At 38.6% G+C, this 15,097-nt stretch overlaps 1 protein-coding gene across 2 annotated transcripts in view; it reads right to left on the bottom strand.

The window, feature by feature from the left end:
* Positions 1–15,097, bottom strand: part of LOC306886320 (phospholipase DDHD1-like) — a 30,776-nt gene that overhangs the window by 7,726 nt on the left and 7,953 nt on the right. The window contains exons 2-4 of one of the 2 annotated variants that reach the window (XM_079443333.1): positions 12,564–12,740; positions 6,523–6,618; positions 480–608 (exon numbers count right to left, since the gene is read on the bottom strand). In XM_079443333.1, coding sequence (XP_079299459.1) covers positions 480–608; positions 6,523–6,618; positions 12,564–12,740 — 402 coding nt within the window. The remainder of the gene's footprint in view (positions 1–479; positions 609–6,522; positions 6,619–12,563; positions 12,741–15,097) is intronic. The other variant, XM_079443334.1, reaches the window with a different exon arrangement.

Below are 15,097 nucleotides of genomic sequence, written 5' to 3'. Positions count from 1 at the left end.
TATGGGCTTTATAAGTACTAATAAACAGCAAATATACTAGTAATATGCATGCTAATAAGCAACTAGTTAATAGTGAGAATTGGTCCTTAAACCGAAGTGTTACCGCTTTTTTTATTTAAAATAACTTAAAAACTAATAAAACCTATAAAGACATATTTTTGAAAAACAAAAATACACAAAAGAAATTACAATAACATTGACAAAAATTATAATATATATTTTCCATTTTAATTTTTAATTATCATTATTATTATATATTTTTAAATACTCATAAAAAATGTAAAAGTATCACAATGATACTAATTTAACACTGCCATCATATTATTAGGAAAGCTGCTGCTCTTTTTTTTTATATACTGTAAATCTGTCTATGCAAGTCCTGTGTGTTTGGACAGTTTTTTAAAATTACAAAAGTGCCTAAAAATAGAGCTGGGATTGATCAGCGGGTTGATTGCTGTGTGTGGACTCTGTCCACTCACCTTTAGAGAAGCCCAGCTTCTGCGTGACAGTGCGGGCGATCTTAGACGTGGTGGCGTCACTATACAGATACACCTCATCCTCACTGTACCAGTCCACATGACTGCGGCTCAGCTGCACACTGTGAATGGCTGGATGGAGATATGTGGACCACATTGAGGAAAGAAGACCACACTCGTTACATTCACAGACACGGCTATAACACACAGCACCGTTCACATTACAGAGTAAATGACTAAAGGAAGCAGGCAGTGTGTCTTTTCAGTGCACAGACATATCTGGTTTTTAATCAGTGAATGACAGTGATTAGTAAATTCTCCTGTAAAGAGAGCACACTGAAAAGCCATCTGCCATTCTCTCTTACAAACAGAGAGATATGAACAGAGAAAGTATTCTGGCTGGTGGATCAAATCAGCAAATATTCACCTGATGTTAAGAGCAGCCCTGCATCCCACTTCACATGCTCAGAATATCAATATCAGTTTCTACTTAAAGTATATACAGTATATACTGTATTTGTGTGTGTATGTATATATATTTGTTATATATACTGTATATACAGTCCCCTCCATAAGTATTGGAACAGTAAAGACAACATTGCTCTGTTGGCTGTGGAGTCAAGACATTTGCAAATATGATTAAAAGATGAATATGAGACAAAACTACAGAATGTCACATTATATTATTAGCCGTTTCAACACATACGTTTTAATAAAAAGAACAGCACTTTTAGAGTTCATCCCACTCATTGATGTGAGCATAAGTATTGGGACAGTTGAACATAAGGCAGATTTAAAAGATTAAAAGCTATTATTTAGTTGCAGATCCCTTGCACACAATCACAGCAGTGAGTCTGTGACCCATAGACATCACCAGACTCTTGCTCTCATCCTTTGAAATACTTTTCCCAGCCTTTAATGCAGCCAATTCCAATTGTTGCTTGTTTTGGGGAGTTTCTGCCTTTACTCTCCTCTTCAGCTGGTGAAATTCATGTTCAATCAGATTTAAATCTGGAGATTGACTTGGGCAATCTAAGACTTTCCATTTCTTTGCCCTTATAAACTCCTTGACTGAACTGGCAGGGTGTTTTGGGTCATTGTCCTGATGCAATATGAAGCACTTCCCAATGAATCTGGTGGCATTTTCTTGAATATTGGTAGGCAAGATGGTTTTGTATCCTTCCAAATTCATTCTGCTCCTGTCATCATACATTAAGTCATCAGTAAAGTTGAGAGGGCCTGTTCCAGAGACAGCATGCATGCCCATGCCATGACACCACCTCCACCATGCTTTACAGATGAGGCTGTATGCTTGGGATCATTTGCAGTTCCCTTTTTTCTCCACATTTTTGCTTTCCCATCACTTAGATAAAGGTTCATCTTTGTCTCATCGGTCTATAAACACAGTCCCAAAACTCTTCTGGCTCACCTTTATGCTTTTTTGAAAACTCTAATCTTGCCTTTCTATGTTTGGTGCTGGTGAGAGGTTTGCATCTTGCTGTGTAGCATCTGTAAGTCTGTGTCAAAGTCTCCTGAGGACAGTAGATTGTCAGAGCATCACCCCAGCTTTCTGGAAGTTGTTGGTGATTTTACAGACACGTCTTTTAGGGTTCATTTTCACAGATTTTATGATTTGTCTGTCATCAACTACTGTTGTTTTCTCAGCCGATCAGGTCATTGTTGGTTGCTGGTGGTTTCCAAACTCTTGATTTCTCCATGCCCTTTGTTTTTGCTAGAGCTCTAATCGACTTACTCTTTTCTTTTAGCATCCAAATTGCTTGCTTTTCTCTCAAAGTCAGCTCCCTCGTCTTCATCCTGGTTTGTGTGTGTCATCATCGAATGCAAGATTCAGAATACAGAAGTAATGGATATAACTGATACGACACATTCCCTGCTTTTAATATCTGAAGAATTAATGCAACAGGACACAGCTGATCACTTAGAAAGACCTGTGAGGCAACTGCTCCAATACTTATGCTCACATCAGATAGAGGGATGAAACTATAAAAGTGCTGAACTTCTTAGCTGGTAAAACATGCGTTGAATCACCCAATAATAAAATGTGACATTCTGTAGTTTTGTCTCATATTCATCTTTTAATCATATTTCTAAATGTCTTGACTCCACAGACAACAGAGCAATTTTGTCTTTACTGTTCCAATACTTTTGGAGGGCACTGTATACACTCAATGGCCACTTTATTAGGTACACCTTGCTAGTACCGGGTTGGACCCCCTTTTGCCTTCAGAACTGCCTTAATTCTTCGTGGCATAGATTCAACAAGGTGTTGGAAACATTCCTCAGAGATTTTGGTCCATATTGACATGATAGCATCACGCAGTTGCTGCAGATTTGTCGGCTGCACATCCATGATGAGAATCTCCCGTTCCACCACATCCCAAAGGTGCTCTATTGGATTGAGATCTGGTGACTGTGGAGGTCATTTGAGTAAAGTGAACTCATTGTCATGTTCAAGAAACCAGTCTGAGATGATTTGAGCTTTGTGACATGGTGCATTATCCTGCTGGAAGTAGCCATCAGAAGATGGTACACTGTAGTCATAAAGGGATGGACATGGTCAGCAACAATACTCAGGTAGGCCGTGGAGTTTAAACGATGCTCAATTGGTACTAAGGGGCCCAAAGTGTGCCAAGAAAATATCTCCCACACCATTACACCACCACCAGCAGCCTGAACCGTTGAGACAAGGCAGGATGGATCCATGCTTTCATGTTCTTTACGCCAAATTCTGACCCTACCATCTGAATGTTGCAGCAGAAATCAAGACTCATCAGACCAGGCAACGTTTCTCCAATCTTCTATTGTCCAATTTTGGTGAGCCTGTGCGAATTGTAGCCTCTGTTTCCTGTTCTTAGCTGACAGGAGCGGCACCCGGTGTGTTCTTCTGCTGCTGTAGCCCATCTGCTTCAGGGTTCGACGTGTTGTGTGTTCAGAGATGGTATTCTGCATACCTTGGTTGTAACGAGTGGTTATTTGAGTTAGTGTTGCCTTTCTATCCTCTCTAACCAGTCTGCCCATTCTCCTCTGACCTCTGACATCAACAAGGCGTTTTCGTCCATTCCACCATTCCACGTTCAAAGTCACTTAAATCCCCTTTCTTCCCCATTCTGATGCTCGGTTTGAACTTCAGCAAATCGTCTTCACCACATCTAGATGCCTAAATGCATTGAGTTGCTGCCATGTGATTGGCTGATTAGCAATTTGTGTTACCAAGCAATTGAACAGTTGTACCTAATAAAGTGGCCGTTGAGTGTGTATTACACATTTTAATGTTCCAGTTTCTATTGATAACAAAAAAAATAATGTCATCCCTCAGTTTGTGTTTGAGAGTTTACTTCATTACAAGGCTATGGGAAAAGACATGGATGGTTTAAATGTACACTTGTACTTTTGTTAAAATGTTTATATTAATTATTTAGTACAAATTACAATTGCATTACTTGGAGTCAAATTACAGAGGGGGAAAATAATAATAATTATTCATGCATTATTTGTTTTAGTCAGAGACTGATAGGTATCTGGATAGGTAATAGGTCAAATCTGTTGACATTAGTAATCATTGTTGCATTGTATGCCAATGGAGGCACTTTTTTAATTTTTCCCCAAACGTTTTCTTGCCTATCTGTAGATATTACAGATATCTTAAAATCCTTTGAGAATTCAGTTCTTAAACATTTTTGCATTTTCATTTTTAAGGCCCTATTTGATTCAGTTCTGGAAATGGGGATCTCAATGTGGCTCCAGGAGTAAACTGTTACACCAAATGTGTCTCTTTCCATACAGCTTTACGTTATGTGCCTGTAACTCATTAAGCACTGTTGAATTTTACCCATTTTCAGTGATTACTTATGAAAACTCTAAAAAATAATATTTTTGCAATTTCTGCAACATTATTTATTCCTCAGACATTTGTCTTTAAAATGAAAAAAAAAAAAAAGCATTAGCTGTATACAAAGTGACCCACATTTAAATATGTGTACGATTAAACAATTTACTCATGGAGCCAATTTACTCAATTTACAATGAGATCTCTGGAACTGTATCACATAGATAAATGAAGATAATGAAGACAAACATTTATTAAGAACCAGACTCTAAAAGCATATTAAGTATCCTTTAATATTTCTTGAGTTACAGGCATGCAAATTTTTGGGGAAATTTTTTTAATGTAAAAATCTGTGTAAAAATTAAATAATGATGAAATGACTTGACGATTTGGCTCCAAATATTAGGTGAAAATTGTAATTTTGACCCCCCTCTAAAGGTAATGGATCACTCAAGATTTAGCCATGTCATTTAATATGTGGGCTTTCTTCCATTTCTTTCACCGGGAAAACAAATATATATATTTTTAATTTTGGTTGAGTTGACACTGAATGACCCTCTTGTTTTATGAAGGCAAACAATGGGTAAAAGCCAATGGGCAACAAGCAAAGTATATGATAAAAATTGAAAAATGGCTAAAAATCAGCTGAATAATTGGTTTACTCACTGGGGGATGTATCACAAATTTGCAACATATTTGGATTTGAAAACTCGAAAATTGAACTTGAAAACTGAACAAAACTTGAAAATTTGAAAACTACGTATTTTCCAGAGAAAACAATGGAAGCATGCAGTTGTACTCTACTGACCTACATACATGACATAAACCCTTTACGGGGCCAGGAGTCAAACTAAAGGTACTCAGGGGTCTCAATAAAGGACAGATTATTCTTATATGGCTATTAAGGGCTTCATGAATCTGTGGAACAGATGATATTTGATAGATAAACAACTTTAAAACAGAACATGTTGCATTACATGTTCGTCATAAATGGAGTAGTGGAGTATTAGAGCAGGACCAACTTAACCTGGAGGGATTACGAGGCCAACACAGGTTAACAGGGCTTGTGTCAGAACACAGCCTTGTCAGGATTTCTGAGTGGCAACAGACACTAGGTTTTCTGCATTTATTTTGAAGGATATGACACTCTCTAGCCTAAGATGTGATTTGAACAGAATATCTCCAAAAATATATGTAATACATGTAATTGTATTAATTTATCAGTTAGAGCAGGTATGACGGCTACATCCATGCCACGACAGCTACAAATAAATAAACGCACAATAAGTCCGTGGAGCGAACTTGTCAGTCCATCTTGATGAACGATGCAGATCAACGTGCACAGGTGAACTCTGGCCAATAAGAGGACAGCTTTACTCATATTTGACTTGCATAAAAATTAGTATGCTTTGCAATGTTGCAAAGCATACTAATACCGAACAAAGAAGAAATCGCAACATTGAGAAAACTAACATTAAGTAACTGTTTCGGAACAAAGCAAATGATCGACAGGTCTGAAAGTGCCCTAAAATATAAGCCAGTAATAACATACTGCATTGTGAAAAGTGAAACAGGTTTTCAACCAAAAAAAAAAAAAGACGGGACTTTATATTGTCCATCGGGAATTGATCGTTGTCATTTCTAATTGCTGCCATCTCATATTAGTGACAGTTTGCTGAAGGAGGGGATTTTTGTCCAGTCCAGACGCTTGCAAATGTCATCAGAGAAGAGATTGTGTTTGTCAATATTCTATTAAAAATGTTGATTTCATGTCGACTAGGTTTTGTGAACTACTGGGCTCAGATTTGATCAGTTAGCAATACACTGTAAAAAATACTTTTAGGAGTTATAAATAAAGCATTATACAAGAACATACTATTTCAGTTTTACGTTTAATTCAACATGTCATTTGCCATTTCTTTAAAACTGACGTGAAATTTCTGAGAGAAAATAGTTTCGATCTGACATGAAATTTTGGTGTACAACTAGGCACACTAGAACAGGTCTGTGATTACAATAAACTTGAACATGAGACAGTGTGTGCATCAGATTCTAAATATAGTATCCATATGGCTAAAATAAAAAAACAGCAGGGGAAAAAAAGTAATCCGGGTGTAAAGCTAAAGCAGGGTTCTAATGAGCAAAGGCGGAAAAAGGGAATCAGCATCTACAAGGAGTAAAAACAGAGGGTTGTAGTACCTTGACATCGCTTTCGCTTGTGACTTTTAGCACTCGTCTGATATCCGCTCCATTTGAATAGAAAGGGGAGGTAGAATGGGGGAAAATGGGAAAGAACTAACAAACCAAAAAAACAGTAAGTGGTCATGTTATTGGCAATATCACTTTTCTATATCACTAACACAAAATCTTAGTTTTAATAAAAACCCACAATATTATGAGATTGCATTGTACTGTATAATATTAAACTCAAAATACATGTAATGCCATCAAATTGTGTCATTCCAGCAGCACACTTAAGCAGGAAAGGCAATAGCATCAAGCCCTGTGTTAGTCACACATGAAAATCATGCTTATAAGGACCTTTTTCTAAGAATTTCAAAGCATGTGATTTGCCCCAGGACACATTTCAGATTTGTTAACCAATAAATGTTTCAATAGTAAAGACATTGAAACACACAATCACATACCATGTAAATCACAAACTCATACAAATCCTAATAACATAATTGGTCTTTTAGTAAATCAGTGTTGAAGGGAGCGGTTGTTTTGATACGTTGATCTTTCACTGACCATGTTTACAAGCACAAGAATATGGCTTTATTAAATGAAATTTGATCATATTGTAATTATGTACACATTTGGAGCATCTAAACCTTTCTTAGCTTAATGACTTAACTAGAACACAGACAGAAATCAGAAAAGGATGTGCATGTAATAGGATCCTATTCCTAAATAACTCATTCCTCTGTGAGGCTGTATTATTTATTTTCCTTCCCTCCCTTTATTTCTTACACACCAATGCAGAACATTTCTCTCCTTTTTTTAAAACCCAAGCACTCATTCCCAACACAGCAGACCCTTAAAACAAGCTGTAACGTATCTGTTTCTGTTTAGTTTCCTTTCTGCCCATATTTGGTTCTTCCTGTTTTAGTTCGTGTCCTAGTTTTGTTAATTAATGATCATCATCACCTGTGTTTGATTAATTACCTTGTTTCCTCGTTTTTTCCTCTCCCTTATAAGTCCTCAGTTCTGCCTTTGTGTTTGTCTGATCTTAAGTTAACATATTGTCTTAAGTGTGTTGAAGCTGTTTATTAAAAGATTCCTTTTTGTTTATACTTTCGTCGAGCGCCTTTTCTGTCTACAACCACTGCACGTTACACAAGCCTTTTTAACATTTATTTTATTCCTTGGGGAAAAGTCTGCATTTGTAAAAGAGATTTTTACACTATAATGTGTCAAACACAAGATTTGCAGCATATAATAAAAATATTCTCACATCTCAGTTTAACATGCAAAGTCAATTACATACTGTATAAGTAAGCTACTGGCAGATTTGACTTTTTTGAAGATTGTAAACACATTGATTCTTTAGAACACTAAGCCACACCAAAATGTGTGTCATGTGTAATGAAAAGTGTGATGCCCAGCATGAAACTGCTGTTACAATGGACTGAAAACAAAAGAAGCTAAACCCGAATGATTTAAGACTAATGGCGCTTTTCCACTGCATGGTACAGCACGATACGGTTCAGTACGGCTCACTTTTAGGGGGTTTTCCACTGGGTACAGTACCTGGTACCTTGTACTTTTTTTAGTACCACCTCGGCTGAGGTTCCAAGCGAGCTGTACCGTTACCAAAACGTAACGTGTAAACTCTGCCGATCACTGATTGAACTTGTGGCACAAGACACAACAGACCCACTAGATTTAAATCAGTACAGCCAGCGAAAGATCGAACGCAACTGTTTTGAATGAGCGCACCTTTCTTTTAACAAACAGAAAATGTCTATTGAGGAAGTACAGACTGTCCTCTCGTTGACAGCCAAGGAGCGGATCCAGCGAGAGCGTGATGGAGCAACGCAGAATTAAAACGTTTTTCAGGAGTCACGGCAGTAGAGGCGACGCAACTATAATGACACGTGAATAATCCCGCCCACTCTAAAGCGGTACTAAACTGCAGTGGAACCACAACCTGAGTCGAACTGAGCCATGCCGTTCTGAACCGTGTCGAGCAGAGTCGTACCACGCAGTGGAAAAGCACCATAAGACTAACTTAGGTCCCAGTACAGAACCCTGTGACACTCCATGGTCGATTTTTCAACAAAATTGCTTATTCGATAGAATCTGCTATCCTGATAAAACTGTAAAAGTGCAGATGACAAGATTTGGATTACTGACTGGAGGAGATTAGACAAGATTCTACACAAGAAAGTTACATTTGATCTAATGAACCTTTACTTGTGATTAAAAGTTAGATCCCAGTGGAAGATGTTCATTCAGCATTCATGTAACTCAGTGTTTAAATACACATTGGATGTAATTTTGTATGACCTAAATTCAGCACCTCAAGAATAAGTGGCCTACAAGACAGTGAAATTGTAGTGTAGTTTAAAATAAATTTACCTAGCTGCTTAGATTCTATTGTAACATGTCAATGTGAGATGAGTCACATTGGCTCAATGGCACATTAAGAGATTTTTGCTCTTTGCAAAAGTGTAATTTGAGGACATCCTGAGTATCAAAATCCTCTCTTCAGCTGTCATGACACTGCCTTCGGTCTCCAGCAGTCTAGACAATTTGTAAAAATTCTCCTTTATCCTCAAATTGACTTTAGTCTCATTGAATATCTCTACACCCGGTCATGATCCGATTCCATTGCTTCCTATTTAACTGTCTATAATCCATTACCCTATAAATCAAACAAACAAAAACCTTAAAATAAAATTAAATTAAAAATAAGACCCAAATCAGTATCTTTCAACTGTTGGATATTCACGTCTGGGTTGCATGTTTAACTTAACTCTGTATTAGTTTCAATCACTGCTATAATTAAATTTTCAAAGTTAAATTACAAAAATGTTAATTCAAAATATTTTTAAAGGGGGCCTATTATGCAAAAATCACTTTTATAAGTTGTTTGAAAACAGTTGTGTGGCCGCAGTATGTGAAAACAACCAGCCTATAAAAATCAACCCACTAATTTCTTTATAATCTAAAAAAATCATAAACAGTCTCTCAGAATGAGCAGTTTCAGATTATCACTCTGTTCACGTCACCAAAGGGAAAAATGCCATTTGTGATGCTGCCCTATAAGCATAGACACAGCCCTGAGTGAGAAGCTGCGGTCCGACTCCGCCATTACTGATTACTTGCTGTAGCTGCTGGAGATATAATGTCAGCGCCAAAGAGGCATTTCAAGTGTTGTGTTTTGGGATGCACTAACGAACATAGGAGTCTCCATAGACTCCCTCCATCTGAGCCGCTGAGGACACTGTGGTCAAGTTTCATTGTCTAAGGAAATGTCCCGGAAAAAAACGGTTAAGTCCCCAATACGTGTAGGGACAGTGTTGGGTAAGTTACTTTCAAAAAGTAATTAATTACAGTTACTAATTACTTCATCAATATTGTATTTAAATTACTTTACTAATTACTCTATCTGAAAAGTAACTTAGTTACTCAATAATCGCTAATTAGGCTACATCTTAAAATCCCTATAAACCTTAATAGAAATTAAACTCTATATTCTTTCAATTCGAGTCAAACATAGAATAGTTTAGCCTTTTAGCTTTAAAACAACTGTAATACTTAAACATTTTTATGAAAAAAATGTAACCACCTTTGGTTAACAAATAGAAATACTCTGCAAAATATCTGAATAACAAAAAGGCTTAAAAGTTAAACAATACATTTCAGTTTGGCAAGATGTTCAGGAAAAGCCCAACTAGTAAAATCTGTACAGGTTTATGTCAAAATAACACGTTAACTAATGTAGGAAAGAATAAATTACAGAAATGATCTTCTCTGCTGCATAATGTCAGATCGCGCTGTTCTTATGAGGTAAATTTCTCATAGCAGGTCTTCTTTCAAAAATGATGAATATTAGATGATTTTGTTTTTTTTCTTAATATTTAACTTTTTTTTTGTATCTAGGTGAGGGCATATGCGCGCAGGTGACTGCATATAATGAGCTCAGACACGGGAAAGACTGTACCTTGCTTTAGTTTCATACGGATTGCATAATCAGAAACATTAGTTTTTAATTTGAATTCGTTCAAGTGTCAAGTAGACACTTCAAGATTTTTAGATTCTATTGATTTTAGTCTTATATGTATCTGAGTCAGAGCCGGCGCCAGGGCACCTCCATCAGAGGGGCATTTGAATTTCTGGGGGGGGGGCACAAATCACGTTGTGTGTGTGTGTGGCGGGTTACTTAGTAACGCGTTACACCCAACACTGTGTAGGGATCAATACCAACATTTCGTGCGCGAACTTCAGCTCCAGACAAAGTAAGTATCTCACGTTTGTTTTCCAAATTGCCCTTGTGAAAGAGCTTCTTGGCACTCTGTAAGGCTAATGATGCTAAAGCTACCATCGTCTCTGTCTGTTTTCACTGGTGCTGCCTTCATGAATGATCGTGAATAGGAATGTGGTGGTTAAAAGTTGCATATGAAAGCAATGTGAGTCGATCGCTTGTCGAGCTCATAATCACGAGAGGGTCTTATAAAGTTTGTGATAGCATGCCATGCTCCATGAGACCAGCTATGTTGTTATTTTTATTCCGCTGTGCACCCCGTCTGTGTAATTCATAAACACAAATTTATTATTCACAGTATAATCAGATGACTGACTTTGAAACCGAGTATGTTTTCTGTAAAGATAACAGGCTTGTACTAATCGTGAAATGTTTATTTGCAAAGACTAGCACTGCTAATGCCGAGCTTGAGCTCTTGAAGCTCCGCCCTCTTCTCCAGGAGCACCAGCTCATTTGCATTAAAGCAACATTCTCAAATACAGCACGTTTTGGCTCATACCCTAAGTGGCAATTTTAACAAGTTATAAAAAAATTCTCTGTGGGGTATTTTGAGTTAAAACTTCACATACACACTCTGGGGATATCAGAGACTTATTTTACATCTTATAAAAAGGAGCATAATAGGTCCCCTTTAAAAAAAAAATCAGTGCTCTCTGTGTGCTACCATCTTGTTAATGCTCAAGTCAGAATTTTATGCATAATGTCTTACATACATTACTATAGATTATTTCAAAGACATCATCATTATACAACATTCAAATAAACTGATTCAGCATTTTATGCCATCACAAGCTGCTTTTAATGCAATGGACAGAACTTTTTAAATGCATAATTAATATAAATTCATCAATTAACATGATATTTGCAAGTAATATTTTATTTTACATGAATAACTTAGTATTAAACAACTGCCACTGTGCAATGTGACATACGCACTTTAGTGCTATCTAGTTTTATGCTTTCTAGTGTTCATTTGTATCAGTCTTGCCAGAATAAGTTATTGTTGTTTTGAAAACGTATTGTTTAAAAGATCTCACTCCCTGTAATTGTCCTTCTGTCAGTGTTTTGGACTGGTTTTCCTTGTTTTACCCATCTTTGTTCCTGGTCTTCCATATATGGTCTTTTTCCTGTTCTTGTTTAGTTTGATTGCTTTATGATTCCTCGTTTAGTTTAATTATGATTCCTGGCACCTGTGTTTGTTAATTATCCTGTGTATTTTACTTCCTGTCTGTTCCTTGGTTCTCTGTCAGGTCTACATGTTATGTACACATGTTTTCTGTTTTTGTGCTGGATTACCCGTGTGTTTCATTATTAAAGACTGTTTATGAGACTTCGTGACTCCTGCGTTCTCCCTGCAACACCATTGTGACACCTTCCTGGTTTGAGTGAGGCCAGCTTGTTTTAGGGGTCAGTGTGGAGCAGATTTTACAACAATTTTTCCAGTGGAGCAAATTTTCTATGGTTCCAGATAGCACCGGCACCTTGCCAGTGGAACAATGACTAGTGTGTTTATGGATAGAAATGATTGCTGAAATGCTATCTGTCTGCTCTGTCATTTTTCAACAGGTAATGACAATAAGGGCAGGTGTGACCTTGTCAGGAACAAAACCTTTCACTGATGGATTCGTCATTCATTTCCCCATACTTCTAAACTAACAAACAGCCTCACATACAGGAGGAATGCTCTCTCTTCACAATGAACCTCTTTAGAAAAAACAAATGATGTGCTAGTAATAGAGTCTCTCACCATCTTTTCTGTCCACAGTCTTGGCCAGTGTGTCAGTCTCAAAAGCGTCCTGTATCTGTTGTCCTCGGAAGCACACCAGGTGTTCTTTCTCTATGAGGTCGCTCTCATCCTCCTCTACAGGCATCCATGTGCCGTCAATGAACCACTGGCCTCTCATGACAGGGATACAATCCTGTTCTACAAGGCAGAGAACACAAAATAAAGTACTAATAGTACAGAACACAGGAACTAGGATCATTCAGCAATCAAAAAATTATTACAAGCATAAGAAACACACAGTATATTTACATTGGGTAAAGTGTATCTACTAGGGCTGTCAAATTGGCTGAAAAAACTAAATTCGAATTTTGTACTAATATATTATCAACATTTGAATTATATTTGAATTTAAAGTCTGTGTAAAGTAAATTCTGAGAATTGTTTGTAAACATTATAAATGTTAGAAATGTTAGAGTTTTTCACCATTTTCGTGATCAGGATTTTTTTGGGCGGGGCTAAATCATGACTCGATGACGCAATCGAGCACGGCCCCTCCCCCAACACTATAAGACGTGTGTTCGACTTTAAGCAGCGCTGCAGACCGATCAGTGTGTGTGACATCAAAGTACAGTGAGAGCTACAGAGAGCAGACGCTCCTGATGCTTTCGAATCGCTCTCGCGGTACTTTGATGTCATACACTGATCGTTCTGCAGCGCAGCTTCAAGTCGAACACTCCTAATAACTAGAGCGCATTAGCATCAGTGGTTCACGGCTCAATCGCAAGTTACTGTCATTACCGTTAGTTACTACAGCCTACAGTTTGCTAGCTAGCTATGCCTTTGTCACGTAAATGCATAATACCTGGTGGCGATCATTTACAAAACAGTTCGGTCTTCTTATTAAATAAGCTGCAGAGGAAGACAGTTGAGAGAGATGGCAGCTTTCCTGCGAGTGGGCGTGGCTCTCTTGTGTGAGACGCAAGTGCAACGGTGATAGAGGTCCCTCTATAAAATGCGATAATATGTGTTCTGTGTGAACGGCTTGGTTTCAGTTTGGAGGTAAACAACATTCTCCACATTGATGTTCTCTTTTTCCGCAATATTTTGAATGAGCAGCGCCGCATCTAGTGGGTTCAACTGGATAGGCTAAAAAAAGCATTAAAATGCAACGACACCTACATCATCACATCTTGTGCGAGTAGCCCCAGAGTGCACCCTGGACAATGAGGAAAATACACCCAATTTCATTGGTTTATAATACAGCAGAGATTATTGGTGTAGACGTTTGAGCATAAGCATTCGTTTATATAAGTTTTTATGAATGATCTACGCTGTTTGGCTGTACTACAGAAATATTAAGTGCTAACAACAGCGATTTCAGTTAGAATTAATTAGCAAATGTGGTTTTTTTATGACAAATTAATTAGATTAAGTTCCTATCAAACACTTGGTGGCGGCATCTCCGAGTACTTCGGGCAGAAAAGAGCTGTGTAATATGAGCGGCTCACAAATTAAGTCTGGGGAACAAATGCTTAATTCGTGGCCATGATATAGTCCTACCTATGCTATATTACGTTAAATGAAGTCAGATATTATTGCACTTTTCACAGACACGAAGCAGACTTACTTTAACATTGAACAGTTTTAGCTGGGCGATGTTGATAAAAATGATCCACTGTTTAGCTGTTTAGTCTAATGTATATTTATATGTAGCCTATATTCTTTATTTTAGGATCGGTGGATAAGCAAAAACTTAGGATATGATGATAATTCACTGTAGTTCATTAAGACATAGGACAAACCCACAAATGGTTTTATTTTAAAGAACAACTGCGGTGACAAATAAGACAATAATACTGTGGTGAGTGGGGCGGGGCCGAGAGCCGTGGGAACGGAGCGAGGCCGGTGGAGTTAATGATAATGAGCGACACCTGCGACACTCACCGGTCTCGAGTCCCACGGAGGAGCTCCGGAAGGATAAAAGGAGGAGTGACGACAGTGGAAGACGAGAGAGGACCAGGCCTGGATATTATTTTGTGTTTTGTGTGCGGCAGTCGTCCGTGAGGGGCTGCCGCTGTACTTTTACGTTTGTTTATTTTGATTATGAAATCCTTAAATGTTTGCCGGTTCCCGCCTCCTTCTTCCCGAATCTACGAACTTTGTTACATTGGTGCCGAAACCCGGGAGGAAGGAGGGACACGCTGTCAGAGAGCCCTCGCTGCTGAGGGGGATCGCGGTGCTGAGGAGATCGGGCAGCAGGGAGTAGCGGGGACGGCCGCTGGCTGCCCGAGGCGACGGTGGTGCTGGAGCGATGGAACATCAGGTGGGACGGAAGGCTCGCTGCCGTGCTCCTGGGTTGAGGAGGGGGGCTGCCGTCCGAGAGGGAGCGGAGGAGTCGGCGCCATTCGCCGAGTGGCCGTAGCCTGCTGCCATCCGCCATGATGGGGAGGAGCAGGGAATGGGGGACTCGCTGCCGGCTGCCCTCGACCGGAGGAGCCATCGCCGTCCGCCAGGAGGCGGAGCGTCGAGCCGTCCACCAAAGAGGTCCAGTACCA

This window comes from Barbus barbus (genome assembly GCF_936440315.1).
Source record: "Barbus barbus genome assembly, chromosome: 20".
Taxonomy (NCBI): domain Eukaryota; kingdom Metazoa; phylum Chordata; class Actinopteri; order Cypriniformes; family Cyprinidae; genus Barbus; species Barbus barbus.
This window is presented reverse-complemented; position numbering and strand designations above follow the sequence as displayed.